Source organism: Pelophylax lessonae (assembly GCF_965119305.1).
Source record: "Pelophylax lessonae genome assembly, chromosome: 4".
NCBI classification, from domain to species: Eukaryota; Metazoa; Chordata; class Amphibia; order Anura; family Ranidae; genus Pelophylax; species Pelophylax lessonae.
Genome location: NC_138771.1, coordinates 452,942,255 through 452,969,335, shown reverse-complemented (window position 1 = coordinate 452,969,335; position 27,081 = coordinate 452,942,255). Strand labels below are relative to the sequence as shown.

Here is a 27,081-nt window from a genome sequence, read left to right as displayed (position 1 = left end):
CAACCCCTTCAACATTGATTCTGCGTAGCAGTCTTGACAGAAGTTGTATTAGAGGAGACGCTTAAATCAGACGATACGGACCCCAAGGGGCCACTAGGGCGTCTGCCAGAGGATCCACAGACCTCTATACGAACCTCTGCACCTTCCTGTTGAGACGGAAGGCCAACAGGTTCAAATCGGGTGTCCCCCACATGAGGCACAGCTGAAGAAACACCTCCCGGGTGAAGAGACCATTCTCCCCAATCCAACATCTGCCGACTAAGATAGTCAGCTTGCCAATTCTCTACCCACCGAATGAGCACAGCAGAGAGGGCTGCAACATATAGTTCTGCCCACCCCAGGATGCTGGCTATTTCCTGGGCCGCCAGGGCACTCTTTGATCCCCCTTGATGATCGACATATGCCACAGCCGTAGCATTATCCGATTGTATCCTCACAGGGCATCCCTGCAGACGATCCGTCCACTGGGACAGACAAAGTCTGATTGCCCAAATCTTCAGTATGTTGCTCGGCAGACTGGATTCCTCTCAAGTCCAAACACCTTGGGCCGAGTACACTCCGAAGACACCTCCACACCTAGAAAGACTGGAAAGACAGTAATCACTGTCCAATACAGGGGAAGAAAGGATTTTCCCAGGTGAAGTGCTGGGAAGCGAAGCCATCATATCAGAGTACCCCGACTGAATAGGATCAGATCGTCCCGACAGCAGATCCTTGTTCCATTTGGCCAGAATCTCTCTTTGCTGAGGCCTGGTATGGAACTGAGAAAACAGAACTGCCTCGAAGGTGGAAGTCCTGAGGAACGACCAACGGTTGAACAACAGGAGCCGAATCGCATCCTGCAAGTTCAGTAGTTTGACCTGTGGAAGAAACACCCGGGCCGATGCTGAATTCAGCGTCAGACCCAAGTAGTCCAACTTGGTGGACGGAGTCAAAGCCGATTTCTAAAAATTCAGTGTCCATCCGAAATCCTGTAGAGTTTGCACAGTAATGTCCAAGTCGACTACTAGAGCCGCAGAAGCAGATCATCCAGGTAACCTAGTACCACAATCCTCTTCTGCAAAAGCAAGGCCAACACCAGGGCAAAACCTTTGTGAACAACCGAGGAGTTAAAGCAAGACCAAAGGGTAATGCCATGAATTGATAAATGCTCCTCGCCCACAGCAAAATGAAGAAAACGTTGATACCCAACATATATTGTTATATGAAGGTAAGCGTTCTTGAGATTGATAGAAGCCAGAAGATCGCCTTGATAAAAGGAAAGCCACTACCGTGCGGATGGACTTCATCCAAAATTTCTGAACCCGCACAAAGTGTTTCAGAACCTCAAGGTCCAAAATTTGGCGAACCTTGCCTTCCTTCCTGGGAACTGTAAACATATTTGAATAAAATCCATGAAAACGTTCCAACTGTGGAACCGACAAAATGACTCCTTGTGCCAACAGGTCCTGCACTGCCCCATAGAGACCCTGCAGCCGATTGTGAGACAGGCATAAGTTGGAAAGAAGCTTTCCAAAGGCAAGGACTGAAACTCAATCTTGTAGCCAAACCAAATCAACTCATGGACCCATTTGTCCTGAATGAGCAAAGTCCATGGGTCCGGAAAGAAGCGAAGACGTCCCCCCACCCCAGCTGCGGGTGAGAGTGCCCCTTCAGGCTGGGGAAAGCTGTCGAACGATAGAGAAAACTGGATTTTTGTAAGAACTTACCGTAAAATCCTTTTCTCTGAAGTTCGACAGGCGCAGCTCTTCCTATTCATAGACTCATACGGTTATGCTCCTCCTTCTAGGGGTAGACACTAGGTGGAAAAAAACTTGTCCATGCCTATGGGGGCTGTCCCAGCAGGCATAACCCCTCAGGCTCTGCCATTTTCAAACAGTCTGGTTGCAAGCAGTGTTAGAAAAAAAAAAAAAAACATCTCTCAGAAATAGAGGGGCAGGTGCCGCGTCTGTCGAACTTCAGAGAAAAGGATTTTAAGGTAAGTTCTTACAAAAATCCAGTTCTCTATCGTTCGACAGACGCAGCTCTTCCTATTCATAGACTCATAGGGATGTCCCAAAGCAGTATATCATGAGGGGTGGGAACAATACAGAAACAAAAAACTGAATTCCAAAATGACTTAAGTAGCCAACTAGGTAAAATAGAGCTCAATCAGGAACAACTGGAGCTCACCCGAAAACAATGGAACCCTCAGAAGAGAAACAAACTGAATTCTCTTTTAAACTGCAGCCTGCAAAAAACTTTGGGGCCAAAAGAAGCATCCGCTGATGCCAACACATTTACCTTGTAGAATATCGTGAACGTAGGCACAGATGACCAAGTTGCCACCTTGCAAACTTGTAACACCGACGTCTAATGGCGAAAAGCCCAAGAGACAATCAGCGCTATTGTAGAGTGAGCCTTCACTGGGAAAGGAGGAACCTGACCCTTTAGTGAATAGGCTTGTCCAACTGTCTGCCTGATCCATCTGGAAATGGTCGCAGTAGACGCAGCCATACCCTTACGAGGTCCATCAAAAAGGACTAAAGGAGCGTCTGATTTTTGAAAGGACTCAGTAGTCTGTAAATAGACCCCGATTGCCCGAACCTCAGCCAAAGAATGCGACGCATGCTTCATCAGATGCTGAGGTTTAGGACAGTGAAGGCAATACAATATCTTCATTCAGATGAAAATCAGAAACCACCTTAGGAAGGAACAACTAATTAGGTCGAAGTACCATCTTATCTATATGTACCACCAGATAAGGTGATCGATAAGACAACGCCGCCAGTCAGACACTCTGTGGGCAGAAGTGATAGCCACCAAGAAGGCAACCTTCTGAGACAAGGACAGCAGCGAAAGCCACTGAAGTCTTTCAAAAGGCAGCATTTAAAGAACAGATAACACCATGAAATGTACGATTTCCACGTACAATGAGACTACTTCCTGGCCTTCAATAGTGTAGGAATCACAGAGTCAAAAAGACCTCTATTCCTCAACACCTGGCTTTCAACAGCCATGCTTTTAAAGCCAGCGACTAAAGCAGGATGAAAGATTAGGCATTGAGACAGCAGATCTTCCCAGAGAGGAAGCCTCCAAGGAGCATTCGCGACTAACCTTACCAGAACTGCGTACCAAGATCGGCCACCAGAATGACCAGAATTCTCCCCCCCCATCCTGTGTAAAAGTCTTGGCAGGAGGAGATTCAAAGTATGGAAAGCATAACTCAGTCGGTACTGACCCCAAAAGTGCCACCAGTGCATCTTGGTGTCGGTCAAAGGATACCAAAACCTGGCTACGAACCTCTGAACCGTTTAGGGGAGGCAAGAAGCAAACAAATGGACCTTGGGTGGCCCCCCTCGGACACATAGGAGATGAAAAAGCCTGCGGGTGAGGGAACCACTCCCGGAGCGCCAAGACACACTTGGTGCCTGCCACCTAGGTTATCACAATAAGCCACAGCCGTGGCATAGGCAGATTGAATCCGGACAGGACAATCTTGCAGACGAGTTGCCCAGTGACTCATGCCAAACCTTATTGCCCTGAGCCTCTGCAATTTCGCAGAACAGACAGACTGCAAACAGCAACCGGATAGCGCCCTGTAACTTTTGCAGCTTGTAAGAGGGAAGACCCTCACCAAAAGCGGAATCCCATCTATAAAGCGTACTTGAGAGGAACCCGGCTCTGGAAAGAATCAAAGACGTACCCAGACCCCAGAAACACGTGAGGGTGCCCCATCACACAGATGAAGATTCATCTGCAGATCTAGCCTGGTCCGTCTCTGATTTACCTGAGCAGGTCTTTTCGGAACCCCCAGAAAACCTGAACTTCAGTACCGTTGCTTGCGACCCGGAGGTACGAACTGGCTGCCTACAGGCAGCAAAAAAAGACCCCCCCGTCTAACACATGGTGCCTTGTCCTTAGGGGATTGAGGAAGAAGAGTACTCTTACCCCCAGTGAGGCCTTTGATCAGCTCATTCAGAGAGGATCCAGACAGCCTCTCCCCTGTGAAAGGAAGATCAGTCAAGGCCTTTAGGGAAGCCTGGTCAGCAGACCAGCTCTTTAGCCACACTATGCGCCTAATAGCAATCCCCACTGCCGGCGCCCTGGCCACTAACAGGGCTACATCCAGGGACGTATCACACATGAACACCAAGGCTTGAGCCAACTGGTCCATCAGTTCCGGCACCGCAGGGGGGAGCCGTTCAGCTTCCAAGCTACTTTTAAGTAACTTCACCCATTCAGTAGCAGCCTGCACTACCAGAACGTCCACAAAGGTAGACTTCAACATGTAACCTGCTACCATGTGTAAATGGCGGGACAAGGATTCCACCTATCTATCCACAGGATCCACAAAAGTTGGAGACTCTTCCACTGGTACCAGAGTCGCTTTATTCAACCTGGTCACTGAAAAATCTACTTTTGGTGGTACAGTCCACCTAGTGGACACTGAGTCTGCAAAGGGGTAAAGGCGTGCAAAACGCTTAGGCACCACCAACATGTGCTTAATGCGTAGTCATTGTTCATCCACAATAGTGTGAAAATATTCTGGACAAGGAACACCTTGCTCAACTCACGGGATTTGCGGGAGCCAAAAAGACATCTGCGTACCCAGGCAGTGTGGGATCATCAGCTATTTTTAAAGTTTCTCGCACGGAAACCATCAGGGCTTCCACCAATGCGCGTTCCCGCACGGCAGCTGATGAGGACAGGTCCTCTTCACCTTCAGAATGCGAAGACACCAGCCCCTCAAGGTGGTCTGCATCTGCGGCGACCATATCTATATCAGAGTCCGAAGACCATGCCGATGGAGGTGAGGGCATACGACGTTTGCAGGTGGCCACAACAGAACAGACAAATTCCACTTTTGACATCAGGCTTTGCAAAAAAAAAAAAAATAAAAAACTTAAATTTCTGGCTGCAACTGTGAACTCGAGGGTCCCGCAGTCATTTCCAGGGGGTCTGCAGGTGAAATTTTATCCTGGGACTCCATTTTGCAAAAAAAAAAATATTTTTTGTGTATGTCCCTTTAAGACCGCAAAAAAACGCAGCCCCATCGCTAATACTGTCGGACCCCCAACCATGATTAGTAGATTATATATAGTATAATAGCAGAGCAGGAGGGAGAAAAAACCTACAGGGAGCCCCCAGAAAACTTTACCAGAGCCCGGAGGAAAAACGTCCAGTCTGATCAGTGTAGAAAAAGAAAGTAACACTGAGCTGCACAGGAAGAGGAAGAAGCTCTGCCTCCATCATGAAAAAAGCCTGCTGCATGTCTGTCCAGCCCACGGACCTCAAGAAAATGGCCGCAATACAGAGATCATGAACCACAGCAAAATGGCGCACCCCACGGCGCACCATGCAGTCTTCGGGACCCCCAGGGAGGGTCCCAGAATAGAAGGCATCAAAAGGGTCCCTAATCAGGGATCCACTCAGGACATCCACCCCCCTCAAATAAGCGCAGAAGCGGCCGCATTATTAACGCCCGCCCCCTCCCCCCGAGTTAAAAACCTGCTTGGGGAGGGAAAATGCCAAGGGGTATAGCCTAAAGGGTACCAGGGAACCCCTAAGGTCCGACCATTGCAGGGAGGGACCCACGCCTGCCCCGCGACCTCCAGGGGTTTTGGGGTGACAGAGTACTCACCATACCATGAGCCTGAGGGGTTAGTCCTCTCAAACAGCAGCCTGCAAAACCTTGCGGCCAAAAGCAGCATCCGTAGATGCCAACACATCCACTTTGTAAAATTTTGTGAAAGTGTGCTTTAACAGGAAAAGGAGGATCCTGACCCTTAATGGAATAGGCCTGCACCATTGTCTGCCTGATCCATCTGGAAATGGTCACAGAAGACACGGTCAGCCCTTTACGAGGTCCATCCGTAAGGACAAATAGTGAGTCTGATTTCTGAAATGATGTAGTCCTTGCCAGGTAAACCCTGATTGCCCCGAACCACATCCAGAGAATGCAGGGGAATTTCCTTAGGGTGCTTAGGCTTAGGATACAAGGAAGGCAACACAATGTCTTCATTTAAGTGAAAGCCAGAGACGGCCCTAGGAAGGAACAACTGCCAGAGACGAAGCACTACTTTGTCTCTATGAACCAAAACACAACGCAGCCAACTCAGACACCCTGTGTGCAGATGTAATAGCCACCAAGAAAGCTACCTTCTGAGACAAAGTAAGCAGAGAAATCTCGCAAATATTTTCGAAAGGTGGTTTCTTAGGAACCGACAGCACCAAAATGGAGGTCCCACGGAGGCAACAGAGACCACACCGGGTGAGCAGAGTGGCGGACCCCCTGGACAAAGTTGTGAACCAAAGAATGCGTAGCCAATGGGCATTGAAAGAAAATCGCTAAGGCTGAAACCTGGCCCTTGATGGTGCCCAAAGCCAAACGCTGATCAACACCTCTTTGGAGAAACTCCACAATTCGAGTCATGGAAAAGGAACGGGCTTCAGGCAGAAGAGGGCGCCCCTTCAGGCAGAAGAGGGCGCCCCTTCAGGCAGAAGAGGGCGCCCCTTCAGGCAGAAGAGGGCGCCCCTTCAGGCAGAAGAGGGCGCCCCTTCAGGCAGAAGAGGGCGCCCCTTCAGGCAGAAGAGGGCAGGTGTGGGTGAATGGGGGGTGGTCCACATAAATAGGGGGGGGGGGAATGCTATGTGAAGAAAAAGGAGATCCCGAGGGTCCGACGTCACAGGGAGGGGCCCACGTCCACCCCAAAAGGCCACCAGGGGAGAAGGGAGGGGGGACACTACTTACCACACCATGGCACCGGGTGGGCACCACTCCAGGCAGACCACCGCACCATCGGAATGGGGATGCTGTGGTCCAGAGGCACGCTGCAACTCAGGCTGGGATCAGGTTGTGTGCGTCCTCACGAGACGTTTAACTCAACGGCCAGCCCCGTCCAGTGGGGCTATGTCGTGGTCGACCTAGCACAGAGGTGAGGCCTGCGGGCACTCGCTGGCCAGACTGGGAGACCATAAGTATCTAGGATATTCAGTACGCCCAGTCCAGCAGCTGATCGAAGTTCTAACAGGAACAGAAAATTGAATTTTTTCCTCTTTTTCTATTTAAAAAGGAAAAAATGCTAGGACCAGAGATCCCAGCAAGGAACTAGATCCTTACTCCTGACTAGGCAGTGCCTATAGCAGGAAGTGGTGGTATATCCTCTAGGACTGCCCCATAGGCGTGGTAAATATTTTTCCTGCCTACTGTCCTACCCCTGTAGGGGGCAGTATAACTCATCGGTCAAGAAGATCTGGAGCGGTGTGTCAATGAACGAAAGAAAAAGTGGAATTTACCCCTATTGCTTACCTTTTGCACAGGTTTCTCTTCATCAGAGTCACTCTCCTCTGAACTGCTCTCTTGCTTCTTCTGTAGCACTGCAGGACTCTGTGTTTTAGCCTTCCTAACATTAGGCTGTGCTGCAGATTTTGGAGTAGCTGCAGGAGGCTAGAGAGGAATAAAGCAAAGACCTATGACTGCAGGAATAAACGTCAGCACTTGCAATTCTCAGGTTGTAATGCAGTCTTAGCCATCCATGCTCTAATTTGGTATTAAAATACATCTTTCTTGTGAAATACACCAAGTTTCTATTAGTAACTATCCTAATTCTAGTTGCCTTGCCGTTATTTGGATTCTCTAGCTCCATCACTTAGCAAAGTAGCAAAAGGAGAACCCGAGGGTCCAACGTCACAGGGAGGGGCTCACGTCCACCCCAAAAGGCCACCAGGGGAGAGGGGGACACTACTTACCACACTATGGAACCGGGTGGGCACCACTCCAGGCAGACCACCGCACCATCGGAATGGGGATGCTGTGGGCCAGAGGCACGCTGCAACTCAGGCTGGGATCAGGTCGTGTGCGCCCTCGCGAGACGTTTAACTCACCGGCCAGCCCCGTCCAGTGGGGCTATGTCGTGGTCGACCTAGCGCAGAGGTGAGGCCTGCGGGCGCTCGCTGGCCAGACTGGGAGACCATAAGTATCTAGGATATTCAGTACGCCCAGTCCAGCAGCTGATCGAAGTTCTAACAGGAACAGAAAATTGAATTTTTTTCTATTTAAAAAAGGAAAAAATGCTAGGACCAGAGATCCCAGCAAGGAACTAGATCCTTACTCCTGACTAGGCAGTGCCTATAGCAGGAAGTGGTGGTATATCCCCTAGGACTGCCCCCTAGGCATGGTAAATATTTTTCCTGCCTACTGTCCTACCCCTGTAGGGGGCAGTATAACTCATCGGTCGAGAAGATCTGGAGCTGTGTGTCAATGAACGAAAGACAAAGTGTAATTTACCCCTATTGCTTACTTTTTGCACAGGTTTCTCTTCATCAGAGTCACTCTCCTCTGAACTGCTCTCTTGCTTCTTCTGTAGCACTGCAGGACTCTGTGTTTTAGCCTTCCTAACACTAGGCTGTGCTGCAGATTTTGGAGTAGCTGCAGGAGGCTAGAGAGGAATAAAGCAAAGACCTATGACTGCAGGAATAAATGTAAGCACTTGCAATTCTCAGGTTGTAATGCAGTCTTAGCCATCCATGCTCTAATTTGGTATTAAAATACATCTTTCTTGTGAAATACACCAAGTTTCTATTAGTAACTATCCTAATTCTAGTTGCCTTGCCGATATTTGGATTCTCTAGCTCCATCACTTACCAAGTCACTGACCAGGAACAAATATGGAGACCAGGAGTTCCTGCTTCCCTTGCCTATGTCAAGGTGACTCAAAAGTACTTAAAGCAAGAAGATGACTAGAACAGGCAGGCAACTAATATTTCAAAAGATCACCAATGACACCCTAAGCATTTCTCTCAAGACAGGTTTCCTTCAAGTCATGCTTCGCTGTTTCCACCACAACCACTGCTTTTCTTCTCTGAGGGAAAGCTACTCTTACAGTGGAATTCCAGGATGACTAACTAAGCTTAAAACGGCCCCCCTCTGCCCCCTAAAACCTTTGCTTACTAACCTGTGTAAGAAAGATGCATATACTTCAGGCCACTCCGGTCTGGTCATGGATCAATGCCTTACCCTAGTCAAAGCAGCTCCCAGACATAGGCTAGGCACACATTTAACCCTTTGATTGCCCCTGATAACACCTTCCCAGCCATTGTCATTGGTACAGTGACAGTGCATATTTTTTTTAGCAATGATCACTTACATATAACATAACTTTTGTGCAAACCAATCAATATACGCTTACTGAGATTGTTTTTAACCAAAAATATGTAGCAGATCACATACTGGCCTAAATTGAAGAAATTTCATTTTATTTTTTAAACATTTTTTTTATTGGGTATGTTTTTTAGCAGAAAGTGAAAAATTATGATTTTTCAAAATTGTCAACTATTTTTCATTTTTTTTTTTTTTTTTTTTAAGCGCAAAAACAAAAAAAAAAAAAAAAAAAAAACAGGTGATCAAACACCAAAAAACCGCCATCTGTGAGGAAAAAAAAAAACAAAATATTTTATTTGGGTAGTGTCGCACAACTGGGCAATTGTAAGTTAAAGTAATGCAGTGCCGTATTGCAAAAAGCGGCCTGGTCAAGCGGGTATACACATCTTTCTTACACAGGTTATTTAGCATAAGTGTTAGGAGGGGGGGAAGGGGACAGTGAACTTTGGGGTGTTACCATATAAATAGAAAACCAAGCAAGATTTCAAGCTCCCACAGCTGCATTCTCTGAAACAAAAAAAAAAAAAAAAAAAACACGAGTGAAGAGCAAAACCTCATACTGTCCACAGCAGGTGTATTGCATGAATCTGAAACTCAACAAACCTCAACAGCCCAAAGTTACAAAGCCATGTAAGGAGATCTGTAGCATATCCTGCCAGGAAATGGAGGGGTTGGGCGAGTACGGGGTGTAGCGTGTTCGTTCATCTTTTACATTTTTTTTTTCGATCACCTAAATACAGTTTGAAAAGCAACACAGGCAAGAGCAGAATGGTCCTGCTACCATTTACAATTTGACTAATGGAAGTCCACAGATGTGCCATAACTAGAGACTTCAATTTTATTTAAAAATCGGATACCAACCCTGACAGCCAGTCAGTTTAAACATTAATCTGAAGAAATAACAACTGTGGATTGGATGCAAGTTATCAAATAAACTGCACTTAAAGAAGCTAGTAAAACCAAACTCCAAATAAAAACCAATGACCATCCCAACGTACCTTTGTAACAGACTCCTCGTCACTCTCTGAAGAACTGCCTGAAGTGTCAGCAGTTGCAGGCTTTCCAACCATTGGACTTCTGGTCAGACTTGTGTCCTTTCCCCTTACTTCTGTAGATGGCAGTGAAGTCTTCACTGATTGTTCTGTTGCTTTTGGAATACTCTTAGTTTTTAGCTTTTGATTAAATGAAACCAAGCGTTACATGAGGCATTATTTACAGCGCAATCTAACAGCGCAATGTAAATAATAATTTACATGTTTTTGCTTCCTTAAAACTTGAGTTACATTTTTAAAATCACACAGGTGAATGAACCCTAAAATGTAAATCAAACAAGTCTTATATAAGGCAACAATCTAATCCTTAATCGAAGACTAGGTGCCACTGGGTGCTTACCTCCACATTCCACTTCTCAAAGCCTTGAAGACTTACAGCCTGACCATGCTTCTTTCAGAAAATTTTGAGCTGAAGAAGGTCCCAACCCCTGTGACAGTTCTCAATCCCAACATTCCAGGAATGTAACTTTTTTAAAATCTCGATTGATGTGTTTAGTTCCACTTTAGGATTTACTGCTGTTCATAGGCTCTGGGCTTCAGCAAAATGGAAGCCTCCAGCAAGCAGAAACAGGAGCAAATCTGGGGGCAATTTACAACACACCAATTGTGGTAGCATAATTAACGTGGAAGGTATGTTCCTTGCTCAAGAACATTATCAAGTTGTTATAGGTAAAGTTTTGCTTTAATGAGGTGCTAATATAGCTCTGTGGATTCATTAAAATTCTCAAAAGTCATAATTCACCTTGGCACTGCCTGCACAGAGTTTGCATGTTCTCCCTGTGCCTGCATGGGTTTCCTCCTACACACCAAAGAAATGTTGGTAGATTAATATGTTTCTGTCTAAATTGGCCTTAGTGTAGTATGTGTATGTAGGAATGCTAATTAGTTAGGAACTTTAGATTGTAAGCTCCTTAAGGTCAGGGACTGATGTGAATAAACAATTTGTGTAAAATGTTGCATAAAATGGAAAGCACTATACAAGTATCTGTATGAAATAAAATAAAAAATAAAATTTTGCTCAAGTCAGACTAACGCCAAATACTATCTGACTGGTTGCTATGGGTAACTGCACTTGTTTAACCAGTACCGGACCACCCATCGCATCAATACCGCAGCAGGGCGGCCCGGCTGCGCAAAATCATGAACATGTATGTGATTTTTTGCACAAGATGTAGGAGGAGCATCGCTCCCGCTGCGATTGGACACAACGGGAGCCAATCAGTGGGTCCGGAGGTAACAGGAGCTTAACTGAAACCTTTACCCCGCGAAAGAGGGAACAGGCCCTCTAAACAGCAGCTTGCAAAACCTTTCAGCCAAAAGAAGCTTTCGCAGATGTAAACACATCCACTTTATAGAAGTGTGCACCGACGGCAAGGTGGCCGCCTTGCAAACCTGCATCACTGACGCCTGATGATGGAAGGCCCAAGAAGCACTGAGCGCCCAAGTAGAGTGCGCTTTGGCAGGGAAAGGAGAAACCTGACCCTTGATGGAATAAGCCTGAGTCACAATCTGTCTGATCCATCTGGAAATGGTCGCAGAGAGTCCTTTTCTGAGGCCCATCCGTCAGTAAAAATAGTGAGTCTGACTTCCTAAAAGACTCCGTAGCTGCCAGGTACACCCGGATTGCCCGAACCACATCCAGGACATGCAACGGCACTTCTCTAGGATGTTTCGGCATGGGACACAGGAAAGGCAACCCAATGTCTTTATTCAAATGGAAAACAAAGACAACCTTTAGAAGGAAAACCACCAAGTAAGGTGAACAAGATAATCCTGCCAATTCAGACACCCTGCAGGCAGAGGTGATTGCCACCAAAAAGGCCAGCGTAAGCAGGGGAATCTCCCAAAGATTTTCAAAGGGAGGCTTCTGGAAAACTGAGAGCACCAACTTTAAATCCCAAGGCAACAACTGGGACCGCAGTGGCAAACCCCCTAGAGAAAGATATGTACTAGTAAGTGAGTGGCCAAAGGCCGTTGAAAGAAGACCTCCAAGGCCGACATCTGGCCCTTAATGGTACTCAAAGCCAATTTCTGCTCAACCCCCTGTTGAAGGAAAGATAAGACCCGAGCCACCGAGAAAGAGCGAGGGTGAACCCCAAGAAACTCACACCACGAAATGTACATTTTCCAAGTACGATGGTAGATCTTCCTAGGGGGTAGACTTCCTGGCTTTCAACAGCGTTGGAATCACCGACTCTATAAACTTTCAGCACCTGGCTTTTAACAGCCAAGCCGTCAAAGCCAGCGACTGTAAAGCAGGATGGAAGATCTGCCTTTAGGACAGCAGATCCTCCCTGAAAGGCAGTCTTCAACAGACGTTGGGGACCAGCCGCACCAAGACCTGTGAGGCCAGTCCGGAACCACTAAACTGACTGCAATCCCTTCTACCTCGATCCTGCGCAAGAGTCTCGGCAAAAGCTTGAGAGAAGGGAAGGCGTAAATCAGACGATACTGGCCCGTCGGGGCCACCAGCGTGTCTGACATCCCCCAGAGGATCCCATGACTGTGTCACAAACCTCTGCACCTGTTGAGCCGCGACACCAAAAGATCAACCTTGGGGGTGCCCCACCAGAGACGCAACTGTTGAAACACAACCGGAAAATGGGACCACTCCCCTTGGTCCAACGCCTGCCAACTAAGATAATCCGCCTGTCAATTTTCCACCCCTGGAATGTGTACGATGGAGAGGGCCGGGAACAGTGTATTGCCCACAGCAGAATGATGGCTACTTCCAGAGCCAGAGCTGCCAATACACTTCTTGTGCCCCCCTGGTGATTGACATGAGACACAGCCGTGGAGATGTCCGATTGAATTCACACTGGACACCATTGAAGACAGCCTGATTGCTCTAAAATTCCAGGACATTTATCGGTAGTTTAGATTCTTGCAGTGTCCAGACACCCTAAGCTGAGCTCCGGCTCAGGACACCTCCCCACCCGGACAGACTGGCATTCATCCTGATCACTCTTCAATACAAGGGGAGAAAGGATTTGCCCTGGCGAAGAGCCGGAGGGCGAAGTCACCGGACCAGGGACCCTTTTGTGTCCCCGCTTGTGGGACTGCCTCAAATGTAGAAACTATCATTGATTAGCTTTGTTGACATCCGATGTGATTGGCCGCAGAAGCCTCCGGAAGTGCTTTTTAGAACTTCCGGGTCTTCATCTCAACACACCCTGATTGGCTAACATTTGAACCGGAAGTGCGTCATAACACTTCCGGGTCCCCGCCACGGCCGCACCGGAAGTGTCCATCAGCCACATTATTTACATGAGAGATGCGAGCAGCACGGCCACAGCTCCAGTCCCAGAAGCCGACTTGTTAGTGGAAACGCGTCGGGGGGAGCTAGCCGTGTTGCCATTGATCCCGGACTTACTGCAGAGGTCCTCGATCCAATATATACATATGCTGTTTTTTCTCCTGAAAATGTGTTACTCTACCTTATTGGTTCAATAAAGTGAGGTAATGCACTATAGTCCCCTTCTCTTCCTTGGGCATGTTCTTGGTGGCGATATCCCCTTGAGTGGAAGCCTCTAGATCCCCACATTTTGGAAGCAGATGGTCGCTTCATTCCTCTTGTGAATTGTCTCCTACAAGCTGACCTTAACGGACTCCAGGGTTATACATTATATGTTTGCATCTCTCCATCATCTGTTAAGAGTCCCTTCTTAACACTGGGTGTATCACGTGTACATTAGAGCACTGTCTGGATCACCGTTTGGGAAGAGGCTACCCTTACCCTCCATCACTCCCCAACCCCACTATATTCTTTGGATTTTCAAGACCTTTGCACAGTCTCACCATTTGGAATATAGACTTTGTTTTTAGCTGAACATCAGCAATCACCATTTTTTGTGAACATTTGTGTTCCATAATTTTTAGCGCACTTTGTAATTGATGTTTTTCATTTGTTACAACCTTTTCACATATTTATATTATTTCAGTGCTGCTTTTTCCCACTTTCTTTCTCATTTAAGGTTCGCGCACCTATTTTTCTTTTCACCAGAAACTATCAGGCCCAGCACCCGCATTCAAGTCCGGAGGGATGACCACCTGCTGGACAGCAGATGAATCGCAGCATGCAGTTTCTAAAGTTTATCCAGAGGAAGGAACACTGTGGCTAGAGCAGAGTCCAGAATCAGACCCAGATAGTCCAGCTTTGTGGAAGGAACTAGAGCAGACTTCTGATAATTCAGAAGCCAGACGAACTCCCTCAGGTCCGTATAGTGATGTCCACGTTGTACACCAGAGCAGCAAAAGACTCTGCATGCAGAAGGTCATCCACGTAGCCAAATACTGCGATCCCCTGCCGATGTATTAATGCTAACACCGGGGCAAACACTTTTGTGAAGACCCGAGGAGCAGGGGTGAGACTAAAGGGTAATGGAACAAACTGATAATACGCTTCTCCCATGGCCAAGCGGAGGAAGCGCTGGTGAACGACACATATTGGAATGTGTAGGTAAGCGCCCTTGATGTCGATAGAGGCAAGGAAATCCACCTGATGCAGGGATGTCACCACGGTGCAAATTAACTCCATTCCTAACTTCTGTACTCGCCCAAAAGCAATTCAATGCCTTGAGGTCCAGGATTGGACGCACCTTGCCCTCTTGCTTGGGGAATGTAAACAGGTTTGAATAAAACCCCAGAAAAATTTTGTGGTCGGAACTGGAACAATCATCCCTTGAAGTACCAGGTCTTGCACAGCCCCAAGGAGAGCCTGTGAGTGGTCCTGGGACAGGCATACTTTTGAAAGAAAGAACCTTTCCGGAGGGTAAGAACTACACTTGCTATTGTAGCAGGACCGTATGACTTTGTGGACCCACTTGTCTTGCACCAAGTCAGTCCACAGGTCTGGGAACCAGTAAAGGGTGAGCCACATTCGCGGCAGACACCGCAGGGTGAACCACGTTTGCAGCAGACACCGCAGGGGGAGCCACGTTTGCAGCAGACACCGCAGTCAGAGATCTGAGGAGACAGATGAGGCATGGGGGCGCTTTTTGCTAGTCCGTGGTCCAAAAACCACCTCCACCCAGGACACAAAGGACTCCTGGACCGCCGCCAGAGCATCAATGGATGGTTGGGACCCGAAGGGACCCCCCCGCCTCTGGGAGGGGTCAGGTGGGAAAACTTGCTCCAAGGACTCCATGAGCAAATAGGGGCACTCCCACAGTGTAAAAAACATTGCTAAGGGACACCCCCACCGCACTGGCCAAACCACCTGGTCGCCAGCAACAGAGCACCCCTCGATCCTGCAGCAGAGAGAGGACCCCACCAGACTTGACACCCCACAGAGCAGGCACCCGCAGCACCAGAGTAAGCTGCACTCCCATGTGCAGAGTCCAGGGAAAGCAGAGACCCAAGCGTCAGCACTAGGGGATAAGGAGGGCTTCCACAGCCGAAATCGCTCCCCAGAAAGGCTCCACTGTAATGGTCGGGCTAGATGGCCCACAGGGACCCAGAAGGAGGTTGCCTAACAGGAAAAGGAGGAACCTGGGGGGTCCAACCATCCCAAAACCCTCCAGGGGGAGAAGGGGGACAGCTACTCACCATACCAAGAACTAGGCGGGCACTGCTCCAGACAGAACCTCCTCTCTATCGAAATGGGGGGGCTGTAGGTCAGGAGGAACACTGCGGCGCAGGCCGAGACCCGGTCGTATGCGACCTTGCGAGACGTTAAACTCGCAGGCCAGCCCCCATCCGGTGGGGCTATGTCGCGGCTTACCTAGCGCGGAGCTGAGGTCTGCACGCACTTGCTGCCCAGACTGGGGTGACCACTGGATCTAGATTATCCAGTCCCATCTCCCCGCCCGATTGTAGATTTCGCAGGGAAAAAAAAAAAATGTAATCTATCCATTGGAAAAAAAATTGCCAGGATCAAAGATCCCAGCAAGGAACTTGTCCTTACTTCAGATTAGACAGAGTACCTATAGCAGAGAGGGGGTTGTATAACCCAATGGTTGGGAAGATCAGTAGGTGTGTCCGTCAATGCATTAAAGAGAAATACAGTAAAACCTTGGTTTGAGAGTAACTTGGTTTGAGAGTGCTTTGCAAGACAAGCAAATTTTTTAAATAAATTTTGACTTGATATACAAGCGATGTCTTGATATACAAGTAGCGTCATGTATAAAAAAGAAGAGAGGAGCCTCTAAAGTGTAGCAATATGGCTACATTTAGTGAAGGTTCAATATTTAGCAACTCACATGGTTGATGATTAAAACAGGCACATCTAAGTATGCAGACATCTGGGGTAAAGCTGTCCACAAAGACCATCCTCTGCACAGCCATCTTCATCATCCCTTCCCCGCTGCACTCCACGAGTGATTCAAAGCCTCACTTTCAGATCACTCTACTGCAGGCTATTCTTCCCGGTCAGGATTGCAGACTGACAATGGTGAGAGGCGGTGGGGTTCAGAAGATGGTCTATGTGGACAGCTTTACCCCAGACGCCTGCATACTTAGGTGTGCCTATTTTAATCATCAACCATGTGAGTTGCTAAATGTTGAACCTTCATTAAATGTAACCATATTGCTACACTCTCATCTCTCTTATATTCTGTAGCTCTGCTAGATTTTGCTTCTAATCGCCTTGGGAAAGCTGTATATTGCGGATGGACATTTTATGGTTACACAACCTATCACATTGCTATAATCTTTGTATATAGACTATAAACCGAAGGACTTGTGGAACGAATCATCTGAGAGTGTCCATTATTTCTTATGGGGAAATTCGCTTTGATATAAGAGTGCTTTGGATTACAAGCATGTTTCCAGAACGAATTATGCTCGCAATCCAAGGTTTTACTGTATTGTTTTTTTTGTTTTTGTTTACAGTGCAAAAAATAAAAACCGAAGGGGCGATCAAATACCACCAAAAGAAAGCTCTATTTGTGTGGAAAAAAAAAACAATTTTTTTTTTTTTTTTTTGGGTACAGTGTCACATGACCGCACAATTGCCATTAAAATCAACGCAGTGCCATAGCGCAAAAAAATGGCCTAGTTAGGAAGGGGGTAAAACCTTCCGGTGCTGAAGTGGTTAATATTCTACAAAACTGAACCTAACAGAAGTTAAAGCATTACAAACCCGAGTAACAAAATTCTTCAGGGGGGGGGGGGGGGGGGGTATAATACCTTCTCAGCTGTATCATCCTCACTGTCTGAAGCCTCACTGGAACTTTCGCCATCCACCTGCAAGGGTATTTTAGCCACACTGGTACCAGTAGGCTTGCCTGGTAGAGATTTAGGAGCTAGTGGAGGCTTAACCACCTTGCCAGATAGGTTTCCTTGTTTCATCTTTATGGCAGTTGGACCTGGAGTAGTTACCTTCTATTCCACAACAAACACAAAAAGAAATACTTTATTTGTAAAACCTTGACAACTTCAAAAAATCAAATACAAAAACACTTTGTTTCTATTGCATACAAAGAGTAACTGGGAAAGCTATGGTCAATTACTGTGCACAAAACAACCTATTTGTGCTAGGCAGACTTAAATATTGCATGCACAGAACTGGTCAAAGTACCCAAGGCAGTTTGACCAGTAGTGAATTCTATATCTACAAAACAAGGATATGTTTTACATGTGTGCCATTATTGGACAGCTATACAGCCCAGGGAAAAATTAGATTTTTTAAATTAACCTAAAATCCATTTCTCTGAGGTTAATTGACGGACACAGTTCCTGATATTCTTAACCACTGCCCCCTAAAGGAGTAGGACACTAGGCAGAAAAAAGTCTGGCTATGCCTATGGGCAGTCCCAGGGTGTATACTACCTCTCTCTGCTATAGACCGTTTAATTACAAGCAGTGTCAGGAGAATTACAACTTCAGAGAGGGGTGGGTGCTGTGTCAGTCAATAAACCTCAGAGAAATAGATTTTACGGTAAGTCAAAAATAACATTTTCTCTTTCGTTCATTGACGGACACAGCTCCTGATATTCTTAACCATTGGGAAGTAACAAAGCAGTGTTAAACACGAGGGGTGGGAACAGCAAAAAAAGTCCCCCAGGCTAAAACAGTAGCCAAACATACAACAGGAGCACAACCAAAACAACTGGAGCCCATCTGAAAAAACTACACTCAAAGAGGATCAGGTCCTCTAAACAGCAGCCTGCAAAACCTTGCGGCCAAAAGAAGCATCCTCAGATGACAACACATCCACTTTGTGAAAGTGTGCACAGACGACCAGCTGGCCGCCTTGCAAACCTGCGTCACTGATGCCTGATAACAGAAAGCCTAAGCGCCCTAGTAGAATGCGCCTTGACAGGGAAAAGGAACCTGACCCCTGATGGAATAGGCCTGAATCACCATCTGTCTGATCCATCTGGAAATGGTTGCAGTGGCAGTGGAAGCGGACAACCCTTTACGGGGTCCATCCATGAGCACAAATAGAGAGTCTGACTTCCTGAAAGACTCCCTAGCTGCCAGGTACAACCCAACCGCCTGAACCACATCTAAGGTATGCAAGGCAATTTCCTAGGATGTTTAGTGTTTAGGCCCGGGACAAGGAAGGAAACACAATGTCTTCAAAGGAAAATCAGAGACAAACTTTGGGAGGAACGACGGACAGGAGAGAGGAACCACCTTATCCTTGTGCATCTGCAGGTAAGCTGAACGACAGGATAAACATAGAATGTGTCGGCAGATAAGAACCATTTGGCCCATCTAGTCTGCCCAATATATCTGAATCCTATGAATAGTCCCTGGCCCTATCTTATATGAAGGATAGCCTTATGCCTATCCCATGCATGCTTAAACTCCTTCACTGTATTTGCAGCAACCACTTCTGCAGGAAGGTTAATAACACCGCCAGTTCCAACACCCTGCGCGCAGAGGTGATAGCCACCAAAAAGGCCACCTTCTGGGACATCGTATGTAGGGGAAGCTCCCAAAGATTCTCAAAGGGAGGCTTCTGGAGAACGTAAGCACCAAAATGAGATCCCAAGGCGGCAATGGAACCCGCACTAGAGGAACCAAATGTCAGACACCCTGAAGAAAGGTAGGCACCAGGGAGTGTGTGGCCAAGGGTTGCTGGAAAAGACCGCCAAAGCAGATACATGATCCTTGATGGGACTCTAGGCCAATTTCTGTTCAACCCCCCCGTTGAAGGAAGGTCCAGATCTGAGCCACCAAGAAGGAGCGAGGATTAATCCCAAGAGACTCACACCACGCAATGTATGTCTTCAATGTACGATGGTATATCTTCCTAGAAGTAGATTTCCTAGCTTTCAACAAGGTAGGAATCAATCAGATAAACCCCTATCCTTCAGCACCTGGCGTTCAACAGTCAAGCCGTCAAAGCCAGCGACTGTAAAGCAGGATAGAAGATCAGTCCTTGGGACAGCAGATCCTCCTAGAGAGGAAGCTTCCAAGGAACATCAGCAACCAGCCACACTAGATCGGCGTACCAAGCCCGGCGAGGCCAGTCCTGAGCCACTAAGATGACCAGAATCCCTTCTGCCTTGATCATGCAAAGTCTTGGCAGAAGCTTGAGAGGATGGTAGGCGTAAATCCGATAATACTAACCCCACGGGGGTCACCAGAGAGTCTATGGCATGCACCAGGGATGAAGGGTCCAACGCCTGCCGACTGAGGTAATCCACCTACCAATTTTCCACCCTGGGAATGTGTACGGCAGAGAGGGCTGGAACAAACTGTTTTGCCCACGTTAGAATGCCGACCACCTCCAGAGCCACCAGGACACTGCCCCCTTGGTGATTGACATAAAACCACGGGCGTGGCATTGTCCGATTGAATGCGCACTGGACAACACTGAAGACTATCAGTCCAATGGTCCACAGTCTGATCGCTCAGAGTTCGAAGACATTGACCAGCAGTCTGGACTCTTCCAGCGTCCAGATCCCCTGAGCAGAATGCTCGTTGAGGACGCCTCCCCAGCCGGACAAGGCTGGCATCCGTGGTAACCACTGTCCAATATAAAGGGAGGAAGGATTTGCCCAGCCGAAGAACGAAGCCACCATATCAGCGACTCCTTCGTTCCCCGACACAGCCGGATCGGATTGTCCAGGGACTGTGGAGTCTTGTCCCATTTGGTCAGAATCTCCCTTTGCAGGGACCTCGTATGGAACTGTGCAATTGGATCAGCCTTGAAGATACCATCAGGCCCAGCACCCACATGCAAGTCCGGAGGGATGACCATCTGCTGGACAGCAGGAGATGAATTGTAGCCTGCAATTTCTGGAGTTTGTCCAGAGGAAGGATTACTCTGGCTGAGGCCGAGTCCAGAGTCAGGCCAAAATACACAAGCTTCGTGGACGGAACCAGAGCAGACTTCTGAAAATTCAGAATCCAGCTGAACTCCCAGAGTTTGCATTGTGATGTTCAGGTTTTCCACCAGAGCAGGAGGAGACTGGAAAGGGGGGGTGCCTGATGGAAAGAAGGGTAACCCGGGGGCTCGACCGTCCCAAGGAGGGGCCCACGTCCACCCCAAAACCCTCCGGGGGGGGGGCAGCTACTCACCATACCAGGAAAGACGGGCACCACTCCAGACAGGATCCCTCTCCATCGAAATGGGAGGAGGGCTGTTGGCTAGGAGGAATGCTGCGTTTTGGGTCGAGACCCGGTCATATGCGACCTCGTGAAGTGTTTAACTCGCAGGCCAGCCCCCGTCCAGTGGGGCTATGATGCGGCTGACCTAGTGAGGAGGAGTCGAGGTCTGCACACGCTCACTGGCCAGAGTGGGGTGACCACTGGATCTAGATTATCCAGCCTGTCACCCAGTCCGGCAGTTGATTGTAGATCTCACAGGAAAAATCCAGGAGAAAAAAAAAAATTGCAAGAACTAAAGACTTCTTCCTGACTAGGCAGAATAAAAACTGAGTGCCTATAGCAGAGAGAGGGCGTAGCTAGACTTTTTTCTGCCTAGTGTCCTACTCCTGTAGAGGCAGTATAACCCAATGGTTAAAAATATCAGGAGCTGTGTCTGTCAATGAACGAAAGAGAAATACTATTTTCTTACTCTAAAGAGTGCTTATCCTTTATTTAGCTCCATGTTCCAATGGACAAAATTTTTAGTTTGGGTAAAAGGTCAAATGTAATGTATTAGCAGTTATTTGCAAGAGGGGAATAAGGATTTTTTTTACTTCTTGTTGGAGCAAATAGGGGCATGTCAAGTATGAGTTATTCCTTTCTTTAGGACAGAAAGCAGTATTGAAAATCTTACACTCATATTTCTTACATTAAACAATAGTTTACAAATAATATTTTACTTACAATGATATAAATTGGATCTAAACCTTTACATATATACCCAGTGAAGTGACTGGCCTCACGTGAGACAGAGGAAACATCTCCCTACATAACTTGTACCGGTTTATCTGCAGCAATCTGTCCTGTACAGCCTTCTACACCACACAGAATCTGTCAGCATCTCTCAACAGCACAAACCAGGGGGTGGGGATCTAAGTTTCACACACTGCACAGCTAGGGGAGAAGAGCTTTGAGATATGGATATGATTTGAGGGAAGGGACAACCTCCCCTTCACACGGTGAACAAGCACAGTTGTTGCTGTCAATCACAGGCTGTGTGGTGGAGCTTTACTCCCCCACCGTTTTCTCTTTGAGTCCTGGAAAAGTGGTCAGAAATGACAGCTACATATATGTTACAGATAACAGCAGAAATCACACTCCGATCTTTGGATAGAGACAAGTGCACAGTAATGTGCGTTGCTCACATTTCTTGTCTCAGGTTTGTAACAACTTTAATCTCTGCTTATTTATCAATCTGGTCAGCAACGATCCTACACAAGCTGCAGCTGAGGAGCCAATGCCTGGCGAAAAAGTATAGCAAATAGAGGAGCAGAACTTTACAAAGATAAAAGGATACAATAATTCATGTTTCAACCACTGCGCTACCACTTTTTTCCTGTGTTAGCATCAACAGTCCAACAACAAGGCACCATCTTGAAATAGTAAATAAATGTGGAGAACATCTTAGACTCTCGAACAAGTAATGCATTGATGATACTCTAATGTACCTTGACTACAGGTTCCTCTTCACTATCTGAAGACTCACTCGAACTGTCGGTCTCTACTTGTTTCGTCTTTTGTTGGCTACTGGGATTTGTTTTCTCAAGCACCGGACTTGTCACATTGGGTGTCTTCGACTTTCCAGAGACTTTTTCTTGAGCTTTTACTGCAGTAAGTACTGGTGTGGTAACCTATTCAAACAAGATAATTACATTTTTTTTTAATGAACCTTAAATCAAAACTGAAACCTAAAAGGAGAAGTACAGCCAAAGCTTGGCTGTACTTCCCCTGTGGATTTGCACCCATGCAACCAGTTTTCAGCTGAAGTCTGCTAAATGCTGTCGCAGAGTCGGTCCAGGCTCAGGCGTCATCACTACCATAGAGTCGGGATCCGCCCACATGCCTGGATCTGAGCCAGCTGCTCCCGCCCCCTCCATAGCCCAGCGCTCCAGTGAATGAGGAGGCAGAGCAGAAAGCTGCTGATTGACATTCAGCAGCTCTCTGCTCATGAAGCGGAGCGAACCGAGCAAAATCGGCAGTGTTCCATTGCTCCATTCTCTGTGTTCGAGGCGCAGGGGGACAGATGCAGCATCGGACCGATGCTGCATGCCTTCTAAATAAGTATAAATAAATAAAAAAATATATACCCCATACATCTCTTTTAAAGTTGGTTTCCATGAATCTTTATGTAGGCTATATCCAAGTAGCCTATGCTGGCTTAACCTGCTGCTATCTAAAAAGACAAAATATCTGAAATAGCTTAAAAAATATATCTTAAAGTAGAACTAAAGGCAAAACTCAGTTTTTTTCATTTTGAATGGAGTAAGGGTGTGTTATGACCTCATCAGAATAGGGAGGGCTGAATATAAATGAACGCCACACTTTTTAGAGATTTGTAACAATTTTGAAAACCATACATCATTTTCCTTCAACTCCACAATTATGTGCCACTTTGTGTTGGTCAATCACATAAAAGCCCAATAAAATACATTTAGGTTTTTGTACATTGAGGTACCCTACAGGGTTGCCCCATCTCTGATCTTCTTTATATTTGCCTTGGAGCCTTTGGCAATTAAGCTTGGACATAACCCAGATATACAACGCATTTATTGTGGGGGATCTTTCAGCACAAACGCGCCTTATTCGAGGACTACATCCTGATGCTCCTCTCTTCCCCAGTCACCCCCCAATACCCAATTTATACCTGGTGTTACGTCGCTTTAAGTCTATCTCAGGCCTTAAAGCTATAAATAGCTCCAAGTCCCTGGTGCTTAATATATCCTTAGAAGACCACATTGTTCATGCCTCAAAAAATTACTTTCCTTTTAAATGGCAACCAGAGGCCCTTTCATAACTGAGTATTTCTTTAACCTCTTCTCTTCATACATCACAAATTATCCTCCACGATTTGAAAAATTGTTGGAAGATAATGAATAATCCCTTGGTTTGGTCGATTGTACTCCTTAAAAATGAATATCTTGCCAGTATTCCATTTGTTCAGGACTCTTCCAGTGTTGATCAATATGTCCAGTTTCAAAAGAAGTTGCTGAAATGTATATGGGGGGGGCATAAGAGACCCAGGGTGAACAAGCACACACTTTCCATGCCTAACCTGAGCGGGGCGGTTCCCCGCTGCCGATTGGGGGTGGGAGCGTACCGGAGTGCGCTCGCCCCCTAGCTTCCCGCGTGCGACTGACATCTACGTCGGTTTGCGCAGGAGAGCCACCCTGCCACAGTAAATAGGCGGGGGGTGGACGGGAAGTGGTTAAAGTGAACAACAACACCAAGTTCACTATATGGCCCCTCTTCTCAAGACAGAATAAATTCAGTTCCTTTAATCTTTCCTCAAAGCTGTGCTCCTCCATGACTTATCAGTTTGGTTGCCCTTCCATGCACTTTTTCCAGTACCCCGATATCCTTTTTTGAGAACTGGTGTCCAAAACTGAACTGCATATTCCAGATGAGGTCTTACTAATGATTTGTACAGGGGCAAAACTATATCCCTCTCTCTCTAGAGTCCATACCTCTGTTAATACAAGAAAGGACTTCGCTCTCCTTGGAAATTGAAGCTTGGCATTGCATGCTATTAAGCTTATGATCTACCAAAACCCCCGGATCCTTCTCCACTATGGATTCCCCAGTTGTACCTACCCCCAGTTTGTATGATGCATGTATATTCTTAGCCCCCAAGTGCATAATAAACAGTGCACTGAGGTTGGCTTTTAAGTTGGAGGCATCCTGTAAGGATGTTATTCCACTGTATTGCTTGGGTCATCTGCAAAAACTGAAATTGTCCTTTAATCCCAGACCCTAAATCATTTATAAACATAAATCAAAAAGTAAGGGTCGCAAACACTAAACATTGGGGTACACCACTAATAACCTTCGACCATTCAGAGTAAGAATAATTATTCACTACTCTCTGAATTCTGTCTTTTAGCGAGTTTTTTTTGTTTTTTTTTATCCATTTATAAACTAACCTTTCCAAGCCTGTATACTTTACCTTACACACATTAGCTGTGTGTGGGGAATGGTCAAAATGCTTTTGCAAAAGCCAAGTATTAAAGAATTTAAAATACAGCGCCTATTTTCATATTAAGGTTTAATTGTTTGTAGTGTCGCCATCAATTTAAGTATTGTGCTTTAATCAAGTATGTGGGTTTGTCTATCACAGCGGCATCATTTCCGGTGTACGTCACTGCCGGGCAAGGTGGAACGCACACAATGGGAAGTGGCATTCCTAACCACATCTACACAGGCTTTTAAAGTTAGTGCTATTGGAAGCACTTGTAAATGTGTCTTTTATCGTTTAATAAATGATATTTGCGCAATGAATACTTTTCATTTATTTAATGGGAATACTAAGTAAAAACCCACGATTGGGTCAGCAATTCTGGATTGTAAAGCAAGCTCATTCACTGCATTCAGAGTGAAACATCTCCATATCAGAGGAGGCATACTATAGCTGTATAGGTCCAGGGGGGCCTGACTCGTTCTGGTAAGTTGCTATTACTTACCAGGGTGGTGGCTCACAGAGCACATATCTACTAGCACTTTATTGGTTTGGAGCACTGATCACTTTTGGGGACATGCAGAAGAACCCCCCCTTTTTTTATCCCAAGAGACTAATGAATTATACACTTTTATGTGAAGTTTTCAAAACGGTTTAGATAATATATCACAGCAATTATAATTTATTAAAAGTATATTTTGTAAAATTTGTACACAGATATATGCATTTTGCACATCATTTTTTTCCTAATGCACTTTTGAAGCACGTTTGCACTTTTTTTAAAAAAAAAAATAAGCACCTAGGCACTTTTTATAGAGATTTTTAAGTTAATGTCATAAAATCCAAGTATACTCCATCCACCTCTCTGTCTGAGGTTTTACTTCCCTACTCGTAAAAAGAAATCAGGTTTGACAACTTCTGCGTTTCATGAATCCCTGCTGTCTGATGCTTAAAATACACTGCTCAAAAAAATGTAAGAAACACTTTGAAAACACATCTGAATGGGGAAAAATCTCATGCTGAATATCTATACAGATATAGACTGGGAAATTAAAGGATACCAAATCGTTTGATGGAAATGAAAATTATCAACCTACAGAGGGCTGAAATCAAAGACACCACAAAAATTCAAGTGAAAAAATGATGCAGCAGGCTATTACATTTTGCTAAAATTTCATTGCAGCAACTCAAAATGGTACTCAGTAGTTTGTATGGCCCCCACGTGCTTGTTTGCATGCCTGACAACGTTGGAGCATGCTCCCAACGAGACGATGGATGAGGTGCAACCTGGCGGCATCGGATGGACTTAAACCTAATATCCCAGAGGTGTTCTACTGGATTCAGGTCAGGCGAGCATGGTGGCCATTTAATATAAATGTATTCATCCTGCAGGAACTAGCTGCATACTCCCGCCACATGAACCCAGGACCCACTGCACCACAAATTCTGGTGTTCAATGGAAAATGCCAATTGAGCTCCACAGTGCTGGGCAGTGAGCACAGGGCCCACTAGAGGACGTTGGGCTTTCAGGCCACCCTCATGAAGTGTGTTTCTGCTTGTTTGGTCACAGACATTTAGACCAGTGGCCTGCTGGAGGTCATTTTGTAGGGCTCTGGCAGTGCTCATCCTGTTCCACCTTGCACAAAAGGTGCAGATACTGATCCTGCTGATGGAGTTAAGGACCTTCTTTGGCCCTGTCCAGCTCTCAGAGTAACTGTCTCCTGGAATCTCTTTCGAAGTGCAGCAACACATTTTATTTCAATAATTTTTATTGGTATAAACAAGGTAACAAATACAAACTTTTTGGAACAAACCAGATTGGCACGTATTTAAATAGAACAATGAGATTACAGTAGTAAGGGCTGGACATATTGCAGTTGTAGAACAGCAACATTTTAATGTGGTGTAAAGAAATAATACACTCAGACAGGTGGGTTAAAGGCACATCATTTTCCCTTTTCATATATAAAAAATATCATAAAATATTAATTATTTACACCTATTTCCTAATTTTCCTTTTCATTTTTGTTATTTTTATTTTTTATTATTTTTCCTTTTCATCTTCATTTTATCTTATTCTCTTCCCTCTAACCTATATTTCTTCCCCTTTCATGGCACTCCACACAGCCGCACTAGATCCCCTTCCTCTGTCATTAGCATACATATACACATTCCCTTAGTGGCTGATCACCGATCCTTGGTCCTCTCCGGCCATCCACCCTCCACCCCTTTGACTTCCCCAGGCCACCATCCACCTCAGAGCATAAATGCCCCCATCCAACATGATGCCACCACGGCCTGAAGGAACGCATGCTCCGCAAACGCGTCGCCGTAAGCGTCCCACATCGCCGCCAGGAAGTGACGTCAGGATCCCAGGACACATGAAGCTC

At 46.3% G+C, this 27,081-nt stretch overlaps 1 protein-coding gene across 1 annotated transcript in view; it reads right to left on the bottom strand.

Annotated features, from left to right (window-relative positions):
* The window catches only part of LOC309552698 (uncharacterized protein), a gene marked incomplete at its 5' end in the record, with an annotated part of 175,645 nt that overhangs the window by 71,163 nt on the left and 77,401 nt on the right, over nucleotides 1-27,081 (bottom strand). The window contains 5 exons of the mRNA XM_082253624.1: nucleotides 7,292-7,429; nucleotides 8,283-8,420; nucleotides 10,141-10,314; nucleotides 17,323-17,517; nucleotides 22,188-22,370. Coding sequence (XP_082109750.1) covers nucleotides 7,292-7,429; nucleotides 8,283-8,420; nucleotides 10,141-10,314; nucleotides 17,323-17,517; nucleotides 22,188-22,370 — 828 coding nt within the window. The remainder of the gene's footprint in view (nucleotides 1-7,291; nucleotides 7,430-8,282; nucleotides 8,421-10,140; nucleotides 10,315-17,322; nucleotides 17,518-22,187; nucleotides 22,371-27,081) is intronic.